The 15,067-nt window shown below is 40.3% G+C and overlaps 2 protein-coding genes across 16 annotated transcripts in view; one reads left to right on the forward strand and one right to left on the reverse strand.

Annotated features, from left to right (window-relative positions):
* The window catches only part of LOC128894056 (proteasome subunit alpha type-5-like), a 196,488-nt gene that overhangs the window by 90,844 nt on the left and 90,577 nt on the right, over positions 1-15,067 (forward strand). The gene's annotated exons all lie outside the window — the stretch shown is intronic.
* LOC128894084 (protein Wnt-2b-A-like) overlaps positions 4,177-15,067 on the reverse strand; it is an 81,994-nt gene continuing 71,103 nt past the window's right edge. Inside the window, exon 2 of the mRNA XM_054155546.1 lies at positions 4,177-5,175. Within this exon, the coding sequence (XP_054011521.1) occupies positions 4,812-5,175 (364 nt within the window). The 3' untranslated portion in view covers positions 4,177-4,811. The remainder of the gene's footprint in view (positions 5,176-15,067) is intronic.

Consider the following 15,067-nt stretch of genomic DNA (forward strand, 5'->3'; position numbering starts at 1 on the left):
TACTTTTATTCGCGGCGATTCGAGGAGCTCGAATCACACGCCACGTGACAAACTGGCTGCGATTCTTTCGAATTCGGCTTTCTCGATTTTTCCCACGCGGAGGCTTAATCCCGCCTGCGTTAATCATGAGAAATCGCGGTGCGTGCGCCTGGCTGCAACGCCGCGAGATGGAGCGTTCAATGACGACCGTGGCCTCCGTGGTCCGTGCTTATGGTTTTTAATGCCCGCATGACAAATACGCCGTATTTAGCGATATTTATGCGAGCGGATCACGTCAGCTTCCGCTGACGGGACTCCGCGGATTATCTTGTCCGCGAGACGAATCGTTTTCGCCATTTGTCGCTACGCAACCTCGGGTTGTTTAATATCGATTTACTCTGGAGACTGTCTGGAGACTACTCTGGATACTCTTGGAAAATTTTGGGGGGAATTCACTGGGTGTCGAGGAAAAAGGATACGAAAGTTAGAGAAGGAACGAGAGAAGTTTAATTTATTTTATTTGGTGTCTTAGTTTCTTAGTCAATATAAGGACACTTTTTGGAGTAACATCTCAGATTTTGACAAAATTTGGATATGTTGTCTTTAGTAATATTCGAACGTATCTCAAAGGATTTTGACATATTTTGAAAATTGTCGGTTTTACAGCTGTTCAAAGTTTTGTGCTACCTTTCTTCAGAAAAATATAGCTATTGAACTAGGTAACAAAATTGGCATGGATTGATTGACCCTATAGAAAATATTAACCCTCTGCACTCGAGGCCTTTTTTTCTGGTATCTACCAGCAACTCGTGATGTGTCTTAGCATTCTATTGCCATGAATTCTAAGCTATCTAGATTTGAGAATAAAGTCACCTTTACCTCGCCGACAATCATTTTATTGACACTTCGTGCTCCAAAGAAATTAAACCTAAGGAAACATTAGGTATCGTAGATTTGCTGCGTGAAACTTAATGGCGACTGAGAGTCACCTCTCCAGTGCAAAGGGTTAAATTTTCAAACTTATAGAACCAACAAACTAATAAAACCACGAAACCAAGAAACCAAGTTCCTTTTCTACTAATTAACCCTTTAACCTATAACAACTTGTGAGACTCGTAGAACAGAATTTGAGTCAAATGTGAAAAACACGAGTCAGACACGTCGTGTGAAAGGGCGCAAGAAACGTTGTACTTGGTTATGGCATTCATGATCCTACCATGATCCACTGATTAATCCTAAAGGGTTAATCTTAATCTAATCACCCCGAACAAATACACGAAACCAGTGCTCCTACGAATGACGAATGCTCCATTACCGAGAAATTCCCTAAATTAGGGACTGGGAGGGGAGTCATCGTGTAATGACGCTCCGTGAACGTTCGGTTCCCCGTGCGTAGGCGTTTTTTCGTCGCGGACATTTTTATGAGGATTAGGCGTCCGCGGAGGAAGAAGATAGAGGGACCAGTGGCGCGGTAGCGGATTTTATCGTGGTGGAAATCGACGAAACGGTCCACGGTTGTACGTGGTAGCAGCTTCCTACACCCACAAGCTTGCACGCGTATGCGTTAGATGCGGGTCCGGTTTCTCGTGTTACCGTTTCGTGATGCTGCCGGCTGCCCGGCAGCCGCATAATACGCGTATAACTTATGCTCGGGGCGCAGAAGAGACGTCGCAACCTTGTGTAAGTGGTCTTCTGATGTGTTCGCGAAAAAAATAGCGAAAAACGTGAGCCAGAGGGGAACGTTTGGTACCCCGCCCACGCAACCGTCTTCAGAAATTTCGTGCGTGCCGACACGTGAGAACGGTTTCGCTTTCTGTGGCTTCTTCGGCGGGTAACGCCTGCTGGCGATGCTCTTAACCCTTGTTTTAGTGTTTAGAGAAACGTTGTAGGGTGTAGAGGGTATGGTTAGGTCAACTTGATTATTGGAGGCTGAAACTCGAGGGGGTTGATATATGAGGTAATAAGAATTTTTCTTGATTCGTTGCTCCGAAGTTTAAAAATAAAGTATGTAGGTTTGTTAGTTTATTAGTTCATTAATTTCTCAAATTCTCACTGTCTTAGCTTTATAGTTTCTCAAATTCTCAGTTTCTCAGTTTCTTAGTTTTTTAGTTCCTTACTATCCTCAATAGCTGTAGCTAAGTTCGATTACAGCTAGAACAGTATGAATTTAGCAATCCCGAGGTACACGAACTATAAGAGCTCAATTGTTAAAATAAAAGTCGATTAAAATTGCATGGTAATCCCCAAAATGATGTATAGATCGTAAATCGAATAAAAATAGGGAAGTAATGGGGTTGTTGGAAGTCTCGGTTAAATCGACGTTTCCTGTTTGTGAAGGGAAGATAAATTACAAAGCCACGCATCCCGCTGTGTAAACTCGAAATGCTTTATCGTAAACTCGCCTCAATGTGTAGTTTTCTCTCACGAAACACAATGGTATTTTGTTTTCATCATTTAAAAGGTTCCAATGAATCGACAGGTCCGTTTCACCTTTTGGGATGGATAATTGATTCTGAAATGAATCAGGACGAAAAAGGAAATTTGAAAGAGAGCACAAAACGATATTAAAATGAAGTAGTTTCGTGGTTTCTCGAATGCTGTGATTATAATCCATAAATTTTTAAATAAGACTTGCTTCGAGTTTTAAGGAAAGATTAGGAGAACCAGAAATTTAAGTTTCCCTATTAAAATTAGATTTTGGTTCCCACACGATTATGCGAAACCTACATATAGTAATAATTTTTAGATCCAAACGATCGCTTTCCAGATCTTTAAATCACTCGATATTGGGATCGTATTAATAACCGTTGGCCCGTGGTTAGAAAAGATCTCACGGTAGAATGTAAATTAGTGGGTCCTCGATAAAGCTCGGAAATCCATAATGAAAAGACCATTAGTACGATGGAGGCTCGACTGTCCAATAAAACACGGGTCTGACACAAGAGCCATTTATCTTATTTAATTTTTGATCATGCCTGCGAGCACGTTGATTCGATTAAATAGTTTATCACTCGTGGCTGTAGTTTATCAAGACTAAAGCGCGTTGTTAACGATGTTATATCGAGTGTTTAACTTTCATTTATACACGTTTCATCGAAACTTGCGTGGATAAACCGAAACGAATGGAAAGAAAAAGTTTTTATCGAATGGGAATTGTTTCATTATGAATAAAGTATTCGTGTACTATACGTACGATAGTCATCGGTAATTCTTGTAATTTAAAAGTGTTTCCTTGTAGAGTCACGACGAATGGTACCTTTATAAATAGTCTCAGAAAATATCATACATTGAATCGCCATTAGTTTCGCGGGAACATGAATTTTTAATTAAATAGCAGATAATTTTAACGAAACATCACTTTTATAAATATCAGAAGCTAAAATAACCATTTATATCGCCAGCAGTAGAAGATAAATAAATATATGTACCATCTTTATAGTTATCCTTGTCAATTGCAAAATATATTTGAAGATGGTACCAATGTCCTCATTGTTATCGAAGAAGAATGTAGCCTTATACTTTTTTGATGTGTAGAATCAATACCCGAGTAAAGTGATCGCCACGCACATAATTCTTACCCTGTAGAGCATTACCAGGGCCACTCGATTTACCCGGGTATCCATAACACTAATTTATACAACATCCTGCATCGCGTAGCCCACATTTACACGCCCCGTGGTATGTTCCCAGCAGGCTTGCATTCAGGGCCGACGTTAGGCTTACCAGCGCTTTAATACAACTTGCAAGTGAAGCACCTCTCACACGATACAACAAACCGCCAAAGCACAGTCGCCTCGGCGACAAAAGATTGCGCTAGGCATACTTAAAGAGTATACACATAAGAAACTTCCTACAGTAGTGTATATACTTCATGAAAGCTCTTTGCCTACTAGCATCACTAGCAGAAAAACGACGATGTTCTCTGTGCATTTACCTTACGCGTTTATGTAGCAGACGAAGCTTTTGGTCTGCTGCGCATCTGTCTTGCGCATAGGCGAGTGAATCATTTCTCCGCTTGAGTCATTAGTATTTTCTCGAGAGTTTTCGTGAATTAGAGCATGTAATGAAGTCTAAGAGCTTCTGACCTATGTAGGTCAAGTAGAAAGAGGGGAAAACACTTTGTCCTGTTGCAATGAAAGCTGCTCATTCTCAATTCTCATTCACTAATCTTCAATACATACCATTACTTTACGTAAACATTCACATTGTGTAACCATCCATGACTTAACAGTCTATAACACCAGGTATCATTAACCAAACATGTCACGTCAATAAAATCTTCCAAAATGGAAATTCCCTTTCCCTCTTTTCTTATCTATTCCTTATCTTCTCTATCTTCTTTACTAATTTCATTTAACAGTTCTATAGCATCAACAAATATAATTGGTCAAACCCCTAAAATCTTCAAAAATGGAAATTCCCTTTCACCCTTTCCTTATCTACCCCTTATTTTCTCTATCTTCTTTACTAATTTCATTTAACAGTTCTATAACATCAACAAACATAATATGTCAAACCCCTAAAATCTTCAAAAATGGACATTCCTTTTCCCCTTTCCTTTGTCTATCCCTTATCTCCCCTACCTTCTTCGCTAACTGCGTTTAACAGTTCTATAACCCCAACTATCACCCACCAAACCACGTCAAATCCACAAAATCTCGGAAAAATGGGCTTAAAAAAATGAAAAAATTCACTTAATATCCCGTTTATTCCAACCGTTTGTTATTCCACTGGCTCTAGCAGTGCTCCTCGATGCATCTTTAGCTTCCGACGCGAATCCGAGTCTGCATCACATCGTCGCGCGCTCGAAATACCGAAGACGCTTGAATCCATTACCGCGTACACGCCGGCCGGCCTTTTACAGACCGCGAGCGCCCCATACGGCGTGGCAGGGGCCCCGCGAGCAACGCCACTGTTAAACGCCCGAGGAGCATAATAAATAACGGGCTGGCCGCGGTGACAGGACAATCCTTACCTACTACGACCACGTGGCCGAAGACCTGATCGTTGGCCACGTGGGAACAGTTCCAGCGGTGATGTCTGAACTGATGCCGGCACTCGCGGAGTCCGAGCTCCGCGCCCTCGCCCACCGCAGGCATCGCGTGCGGCGCTTTTCTGCACTGCTCCCGTTGACTCTTCGCCAGGCCTGGAATACGACCGCAAACGGCTGCGCCGACCACCACTGCTCCGACCACCCTGCGAAACAGAAACGATTTTTTAACACGAAAGGGTTTTCTAGATCGGAAGGGTATTGATGAAAAGTGTGACGAAAAAGCGTTACGTTACGTGTCACGTCTATTGTTCCTACTACTTTTTGTCACGGTTGATGCCTCGTGTTCCTCAATGAAAATATCATCGTTGTTGAAAAGGTAAAGTTTGAATTAGATCGTCCTTTAACGTCTAAGAGTGTCGATTCTTCGCGAGAAAAACATACCTCCGAGTACTCTGTACTTTGACGCGATACATGTTCGCGTAGTCCATTTTCATTCGACTTCGTATCGATTTGCCGTCTAAAACTAAAAAATCTCATACCTGACTCGAGCCATTTCATCAATGAATCCTCCTCTCTGCACACCAGTACAGCGGTGCACGCAGCTTAAACGCGAAAGTGTTCGCGTTTCGCGAAACGGGAAATAAGTTTAACAATAAGTTGGAACGCTTTGAGTTAGTTGGGGGTTGACGTGGGATTTGAATTTAGGGGGGTTTCAGATTTGATATATTTACAAAGGATAGGTTAGAGATTTGATCATTTGCATAGTTTCTATATTTTGGAGAGATTCGGTTCTGCATTGTTAAGTTTAAGTTGAAACTCCTCGAGTTGGTTTGAAGCCTATCAAAGAGTTAACGGGGAGGTTTTCGTAGGGGTTTCAAATTTATATAAAAAAAAACATATTTGATAATTTGCATAGTTTTAGTATTTTGTGGATATTTTGTTCTGCATTGAGAGAAATAATGCGTTGACGTTGAATCTTATACTATCATTATTCGATAATATTCATCTTTTCTTCGCACGAATTCCTCATTACAAGACATTGAACTTTACAGAAAACGTGCTAAACACTATCACAGCAAAACTAACTTGAAACTTTCGTATAATTTCTCTCAATCTCTCCTTATCTATTCTCTTAAAATATCCTCCTCTTGCACATTAATTCAGGCATAACGAATACTTTTTTTCAACGAAACGTCAAACACAAAATATCGATATATCATCATACGATATTTAATATCTGGATTCTATGAATCGATAGCCTCGTTTGGGCCAGGAGGTTGTATCAATTTCGTATAAATTATCGACCCTCGAATGGACTCACGGGAACAGGGTACCGTTTAGCGCCTGGCTACATTGAGAGATCCAGAAACGACGACCGGTAGTGGGCCTACCTGATCGTACGACGAATTAAATCTCGATAAATTCGAACGTGTGAAAGTACCGAACGAGCGTGTCGACGAGAGGAGTCACCAGCGCGCTCGATTCGGACCGTGGCTCGTTCATTAGCATTTTAAGTTCCTTCGTTTCCTTGTCGTCATATTAACACTTTGGCGTTCGTGCCATGTACGCGAGTATTTGGGAATTGGTATGATCCACTTCGCAGACTTTCTGGAGACTCGAAACAAGATCAGTTAGTCGCCATTTTCCTCATTGATAAACGTGAACGAGGATGTAGTACGAGGGTGTTTATAATAGACGTGTAAAATTTGAAAGAAGCTGTGAACCTTGTAAAATCGAGGTATATTTGCTTGCTATCATCTAAAAAGAAAATGTGGAGATTTGGGAATAGAATAATTTTATATTTAAAAGAAATCTAATAGAAAGGTAGTTTAGGATACATAGTGAAATAGATGAGTAAAATTAGAGAGAGGTGTGAATCTTGTAAAGTTGAGGTACATTCCCTTGCTATCGTTTAAAGAAGAAATATCGAGGTTTAGAAATAGAACAAACTTATATTTAAGAAAAGTCTAACAAAAAGATACTTTAGGATACAACGTAAAGGAGATGAGTAAAATCAGAGAGGGGTATGAATCTTGTAAAGTTGAGGTACATTCCCTTGCTATCATTTAATTAAAGAAGAAATATCGAGGAGGTTTAGAAATTATTGAACAGAAAGTATTGAAATAAATTCTTGCAATAATTTCTTTCAGTCCCATTGAATTCTGATAATTCAATAAAAATTGTAATAATTTCTATGCTTTACTTCCACGAACACGTTGACTACCACCAAGAGTTAAATGCGCCCAATTACGTTTTCACTCTTCCCGTTCTGTTGGTGGTTGGGAATAAAAATAAATATTATATGTAGATAATACACTATAATTTTAAAAAAGGACCAAAGTTGTGAAGCATTCCTTTTGCACACAATCTTGACTCGCATGAAACGCGCGGACGTGAAAGTGTCGACTCGATTCCGGTGGTATGTTACACTTGAAACTATACGTCACGTTGTCCAAGGCGAGAAATTAACGATCCTTCGATTTTTTTATCCCGCGACCAATCGCCAAGTCTCTCTTTCTTCACCTGTGCTTCTCGTTGGGACAACTTTACTGCAATGAGCCGCGCAGAATCTCGCTGATTCTCCGCCGGCATACTTCGGCAATTACTGTCCAACGTGATTCATCGTGCTGCTCGAAGAATACTTCTTGAAAAATGTGAAAGCACGCGGCCTTTGATGCAACGATTGGACGTAACGTTGGCACTTCACATTTTCGCGTGCTATGATGCACAGCGGTGGGCAAAAATTGTCAGAAGTATTACCTTGTTAACGTCGCTTTGGCGGAGGAGAGATTGCCATGTGCAAAAGGAATGCTTGACTTTATTATGTAATATTTGTAACAAAAAATAACAAAAAATATTAACAGTATAAATACAATTGTCTGCGAGTATTTAATCTTTGGTGGAGGTTGTCGCGTTCGTGGAAACACGCAGTGACTTCACTGCGTGGTAGATTATAGACGACGCCTGGCTGAGGAAAGATTCCAGAGTTGCATTTTATCATATTTTGTATATCGACTTTCATTGTGTGCCAAAACATCTCCATTATTTATCAATTCTGATCTCTTTAACTTTCTGTATAATTATTTTCATCGTTGAATTTAACTCAACGAGAAGATAACGTTTCCTTCTTGAGCCCTATTAATTTATTTAATTAAAATATCGTATAATAAATATTCAGTAGTGAAAACTATGAATTTTGCATTCTGTTTTGAATACTTTAATGTCATTCTGTATATTTAAACAATGCCACAACTGGTGTGCACCCAATGCACGACAGTACGTCCAATTGCTTTCAACAAACTTGCACATAAACAAATAATATACGACATAAATAGTTCACGAAAAAGCGTTACGTAATTCTAGTAAGCAGATTAATATCGGGGTTACTTCTATCAAATCTCCCTGATAGACACCGTCCTCTGTAACTGACAGTCACAATTCTTGAACGTAGGGTGATCCGCTTACGAGCGAACCTAATCTAATAATATTCAACCGTTCGTCGAACCAAAGTGTTTCACATTGTATTATATAATCCGTGATCGTACGGCGTGTTTCGTATTAAAAGTTCCCTGCCCATCAGTCATCCCGATCCTTATTTCGACATCTTTTCACGAGCAACCTGCGGGACGCGATCACGGCATACTAAAAACGATTACCTGCCGACAAGCTGAAACTTGATACTCCCAACCTCCTACTGGTCCATTGCGTAATTTACATCCCATAAGTCAACCTCCTCGTAGCGGTAACAGCGTTTCCAGAAACCGTGGATACACGCGAACAACTCCCACTTGGTTTTTTCATTTTATTTTTTCATTTCGGTCGGTGAGATTCTCCCCGGTCAATTTCGAATTTATTCGACGAAGAACGATGTTATAAGTACAGCAAAAAAAAGAAAAAAATTACGGGCTCCCAATAATTTTTTTTCTGCACCCGTTGGGAGTGGCCGAGATCTTCGGAGCCAGTCGAGAGTAATTAAAATATTTTTGATGGGAATTAGGCTCGAGATTTCTATTTGTATCGTACGAGGTGATTGACATTAAATATATTATTATGATATATTAATTTATATATCGTAATTTAGAATTGTTCATGGTGACCTGGTGAAAACAAATATTATTCTCTGGGAATAATTAATAGGTAGCCATCTCAGAGATTTCTTTTCGAAAAAGAAGCTATCGTCAAACTTTTGGAAATAATGCAATCATTATAATATTCATTTTCCGAGTTAGAACACGAACGATTATCATTAGGCTGCCGACGTTTATTCGAATTCATATTATTCTATACACAGATGAAAAACAAAAACGTGCATATAATACGTTTCGTTTTCTGAATTTTGTGTATTTTATATTTTCATTTTTACCTACGTTCTACCTGTCCCCATCAAACTATTGCGTAATATTCTATTTTGCCAAGGTAGAACATTAAATATTATCATTAGACTGCAGATGTTTATTCAAATTCATATTATTCTATACAGAGATGCAGAACTAAAACGTGCATTATAGTACGTTTTATCTTCTAAATTTTGTAACGTGTATTTTATATCTTCATTTTTACACATTTTATAGATCCTCGTATATTTACACGTATCATAAATGCATAAACATCTGCAGCCTAATTAATTCGTACACCCCCCCCCCCTCCCCACCGGGAACATTTATCTCAATTTTCCACTTTATTCCCACGTCTGTACCCGTTCGTTCGAGACGAACCACTATCATTAACCTTCCAAACTCCGAATCGAATCCACGAAGACGGCGTAATAAAACCGTGCGGCCCTCCGCGAAGCGCGCGACGTCGAGACGCATCATCCGCGAGCCGGCAACGGAAACGCGTGACGTGGAACGTCTTCACTTGGACGCGAGGCGCGATTATGTCTTCCCGTTCGCGGACCGAAAAATCACGAAACGCAAGAGGGTCCCGTTGGCTCGCTGCTGCCCATCGCGTCAACGTCTTCCTCGTTTATTAGAGAGGAGCAGCGAGAGGAACGGGCCCTCCGGGCGATTTCACTCGGCTCGTTTTCGCACGGCACGCGGCCGCCGTCCGTGGCAGCTTCTCACGTTCATCAGGACACCTTGTAGATCGTCCCACGTGGTGAGTTTCGGCCACCGAGCCCGCGCGATGCATTCCAATGCAAATAACTCTTGCCCCGGGGACGCGGCGTAATCGTCGCAATTTCATGCTTCTCAGAAATCCACCACGTCCCGAACCCCTTCCATTTCCATCCTCGTCCTGGCGAGGTCGTATCCTTCTAGTCGCGACGTCCATCGAGCCCTCGGGCTCCTATGTCCGGGGAGACAACCACCCCTCCGCGAATGATGCCACCGTGACGGCTTTCGACGCGAGCTTGGAGCTGGATGGCGACCAGAGTCGATTTGTGTTTCTTCGATCGAGGAGGTGTGGAAGTAAGTGTGTTAGAATCTGAAAGATTTTTATAGTGAGTAGCTCTGAGATCGCCCTCGGGGGCTGTAGCATGCGAATATGCAGCTACGATACGAGTTCAGCAACCCCGAGGTACCCGAGCTAGAGCTAGAGTTGTGTACAACGAAGTAACGTTCTGAAGAATGTGAATAATTGTACTATGATGTATGGATTCAGAGCAATAAGTAATTTGTCAGTTACGCACTTAAATAAACAAAGTTAGCTCGGAAACCCTGATGGTGGTCAGCCAAGACTGATTTGCAGCCTATCGATTATTTAGGGTTTCTATCTATTCTTCTAACCATCTGGGTTTCTTGGTTCGAGGAGTTGTGGAAGTAAGTGTGTTAGAAGGATTTTTCCTGAAGGATTTTTATAGTGAGTAGCTCTGAGATCCTGATGGTGAATGAACTAAACTGATTTGCCGCTTATCGATTAATTAGGATAGAGGAATATTTGGGTTTCTTGGATCGAGGAGATGTGAAGACGAATGTATTAGAATCTGAAGAATTTTTATGCCAACCTTCTGCGAATGATGCCTCCATGGTCATCCATGCCTCATTAGTCGCAAACCTGGGACTGAATGGCGATCATTGTCGATTACTTAGAGTTTTTCGTGGGGGTAGATTTGAGTGTTCTTGAATCGAGGAGGTGTAGAGGTAGATATATTGGAGTTTGAACGATTTTCATAGCGAGTAACTCTGAGATCCTGATGGTGGATAGCCAAGACTGATTTGTCGCCTAAGGTGTGTTTTAATCGAATTCTTCGCCGACAGGTTACCTGCTGTTTCGAATCTAGAAGATCAAGATCTAATCGTTTTCTTATCTTTTATGTATATCGTAACTCAAATTCCTGATCAAACGCTTGAGTGTTGCTCCAGAACCGCTTATATTTTCCACCCTTTCACTTCTGAATTAATCCGTGCTACCAGAAGCCTGTACGTTGAATTAATTTTACAATTGATTCCTGAATAAATTATGAATAAATTTGTATAATTGTTCACGAAAGAAAGCTTCCGCTGCAGCATTTAAAGGTTAAGGCCGAGCAATTCCTTACGCTACCGCCGTGTATAAAATAAAAGCAGAATTAATCAAGGAGCTCGTTTTCGATGATAAAATGGCGGTGCGGTAGCTCGGTTGAAATATTGTTGAATCGAAGTTTACGAGTGTATAACAGCGTGAAAAGTCGATGGCGTTTGCCCGTATAGTTAATTTCACGTTCATTACGTCATTCGTTATCCCTAATTAGAGACGCTTAACGTTACGACGCCCTTGGGGCACATCTCGAGCGTGCGAGTCGTGCTGATACTAATTATTCATTTGTCTTGCTCGCGCACCGAGTAATTACAGTCTGCTCTAATGCAATTACTCGATGCAACCTAGAACCTATCTCCGAACCGTTTTAACGCCAGTTTTCTGCGCCTGGAGATTCTACATCACTGGTCTGGAATACTTTTCAATCAGAATTTCCCGTAGGGCGTCCCCAAATGAATGCTAGATAATAACGATCTGTATCTGTTGGGAACGTTCGAGGAAATTCTAATCAATTCTATGGAATAGAAATTTTGTCTGGCTCTTTATTTAGCTGAATTTGTAATACAGTAGAGACTCCTGTATCCGAACTAACAGGGAGTTTTTAGTGGAATTTTAATGGTTTCCGAATTCGATTACATTCTTTTTCCAAAAATTATTTTATTCAAATGACTCAAATGCTTCGACACGAGAAAGCACGTTGTACGAATAGCAGAACATGCTATTCGTCTCTACTGTATATTTATTAGCAATTATTGTAGAATAATAAGCCGAGTATTTAATATTTACTTCGTTTATCTTCTAATTCCATTTCTATTTTAATAATGTCCTATCGACATTAAGCTATAGTTTCTTGGCCACGAATTTAATCAAACAAACGTTCGATGTATAAAATTGCATCCGTGAATTAGAAAGCGATTAAAGTGTCAAAAACGTATCAAATATGTAAAATGATATTCAACTATTGAACGCGAAATAAATTCAGTTTGAATTCTCAACCACGAAACGAAGGAATTCCAGAATCAGAAACGAAAGATCCACGCTGCCATGTATGGAAAGCTACGACTGGAGGTCCCCTGCGTAGCTAAACCGAACTAGAATTTTATGGTGTCCAAGCCACGCTAGTTTATTTCGCTAGTTCGCCAGGAAACAGGATTCCAACGCGAACAGATGCTGCGACTTGTGACACAGATTTTGCATCTCGTTGGTCGAGTTCTCTTTTAAAGGATTTCGCGCCGCTGTACCGCTCTTAGTATGCCGATCAGGCGACCGAGAACAACGGATCCGTGTGCGTGTGCTCGGCAGCAATACGTACGTAGCCATTAGCGCTTAATGTATAACATTACGCCCTCCTCATACAGAGGCTAATGGTGCGCTATTTGCAACAGGACCGCTTCACCACCGTAGGCCACCGTCTTTTTAAGCCGCTGTCGCGACGATTTCCCTCGATTCCAAATTCCCCAATAGCGGTTTCTTCGCCTTTCAATCCGCGTGAAAGTTTGCCCGATCGAAAGTCCACGACTGTCTACGAATATCTAAGAAACTTAATAACCCTCTTCAGAATTTGTTTTTTGGAAGCAAAAAGGACACTCGCGTGCCTCAAATTATTTCGCGGACTCAGTAAGCGATATTGGTTTACATAATTGTAATATACACGAGGATTAGTCGCAATCGTACCAGAGAGTTTGCACACAGAGTTCTGCAAGTTTGCAATTGAATCCTCGCAAAGTAATTGATTTAATCAGACATAGATTCACACGCGAAGAGTGAATTGAATTGAATAGATTGAATTGATACTTTAGGATACATAGTAAATTAGATGAGTAAGATGTGAGAGGTGTGAATCTTGTAAAGTTGAAGTACATTTGCTTGCTATCATGTAAAAAAGAAATGTCAATATTTAGAAATATAACAAATTTATATTTAAGAGAAGTCTAACAAGATACTTTAGGATATACAGTAAGAAGTATTTGAATAAATTCTTGCAATAATTTCTTTCGGTCCCGATTGAATTCTGATGATTGAATAAAAAATTGTAATAATTCCTATGCTTTACTTCCACGAACACGTTGACTACCACCAAGGGTTAAATGCAGCCAATTACATTTTTACTATTCCCCCTCTGATCGTGGTTGAGAATAAAAATAAATATTACATGTGTTTATCTACGAAGAGTGAGTTGAATTTTGATATTAGCCACACGAAACAGAGGAAATGCTCTTACTTTTCTCTTTTGCTGCATTCGCGTTTACTTGAGCCTCGCACTCGCATTTCCTCGATTTCTATTTATACGGGCCATTATACCCGGCGGTGCGATACAATAAGAATTACCTTAATCGTAACTCGAAGCGGGATGGTGGAAAAATTGGGAAATCGCGGAAAATTATCGTGCCGCTGGCCGCGCTGTTTTGCATAATACCCTCTTTATAGGCTACTGTTGAAGTGCGTTTGAAACGGTATCACCATCGTGCTCTCGAAAGTCCCGTGTGATTCGACGCAGCTTCTCGCTCCTGATCGATCATTACACGGATTTTCCCCGTTTCGTTTCGCCCACAGCGCCGCTCAAAGCGGAACCACTTCCATTGGATATTTTATATGGTTCGGCTGAGCGCAGCTGGGCACCGCAATAATGTTTATTATCTACTGGCATAACGCGGTTTCGAGAAATTCTGGTTTCCGTTCAGGTGCTGTTTCGCGAACGCCTCCTCGACCCTCGCTTATGGTGGTCACGCTTCGCTACTTCCGTTTCCCCGTGGCTTGGCGAGCCCTTGGGGCCTTTAATCTTCGCTGACGAGAGACTCGAAGTTCTCGATACCGCGAAACTACGAGTTTGGCGATGGAGGAAATAATTACGAGCGACATAATTCGTCAGGAAAGCTTCATGGGAGGATATCTTGGCGTTTGGGAGACTTTTGAAGAGATTTGGGGAAGTAGAAGAAGAGAATAGATATTTAGAATGGATGTGTTTAGGTTCATTCAATAGATAGATACTTTTAGTTTTATCAAAGAAATACTACATAGTTGCAATCAGTGGCGTTTTATATCGTAGACAAGAAATATTTATCTGAGATACTAATCGAAGGAGACTCTAAAATAAATGTCTACGAAATTCTTTATCTATTAATCGTAATCTTTTTATTTGAAAACATATAGTTATTATAAACAAGTATTAACATCACTCTATTCAAACTTTTACCTTACTATCAACCTTACTTCAACCTTACTATCTCTTCGTAACAAATACTACATACACACACTTCGTACACCAATTTTATATGTTTGATAGGTATGGAAAGAAAAGAGTCACATAGTCTCATTAAATATTTTACATTAACGAAACTCCTTACCTATTAATCATAGTCTTTTTATTTGAAAAAATATAGTTATCATAAACAAACATGAACATCACCCAATTCAAACTTTTACACTATCTCTTCGTAATAAATACTACATACACACACTTCGTACACCAATTTTATATGTTTGATAGGTATGAAAAGAAAAGAATCACATGGTGTTGTTAAATATTTAGAAACAGCATTTTTTCATTATATCGCTATACGCTACTACTTGCAGCATGAATAACTTGACTATTTCTCAATTTATAACTGTATGATTAAGTATGGATGAAGAACTCCGTGA

This window comes from Hylaeus anthracinus, unplaced genomic scaffold (genome assembly GCF_026225885.1).
Source record: "Hylaeus anthracinus isolate JK02 unplaced genomic scaffold, UHH_iyHylAnth1.0_haploid 3, whole genome shotgun sequence".
Taxonomy (NCBI): Eukaryota; Metazoa; Arthropoda; class Insecta; order Hymenoptera; family Colletidae; genus Hylaeus; species Hylaeus anthracinus.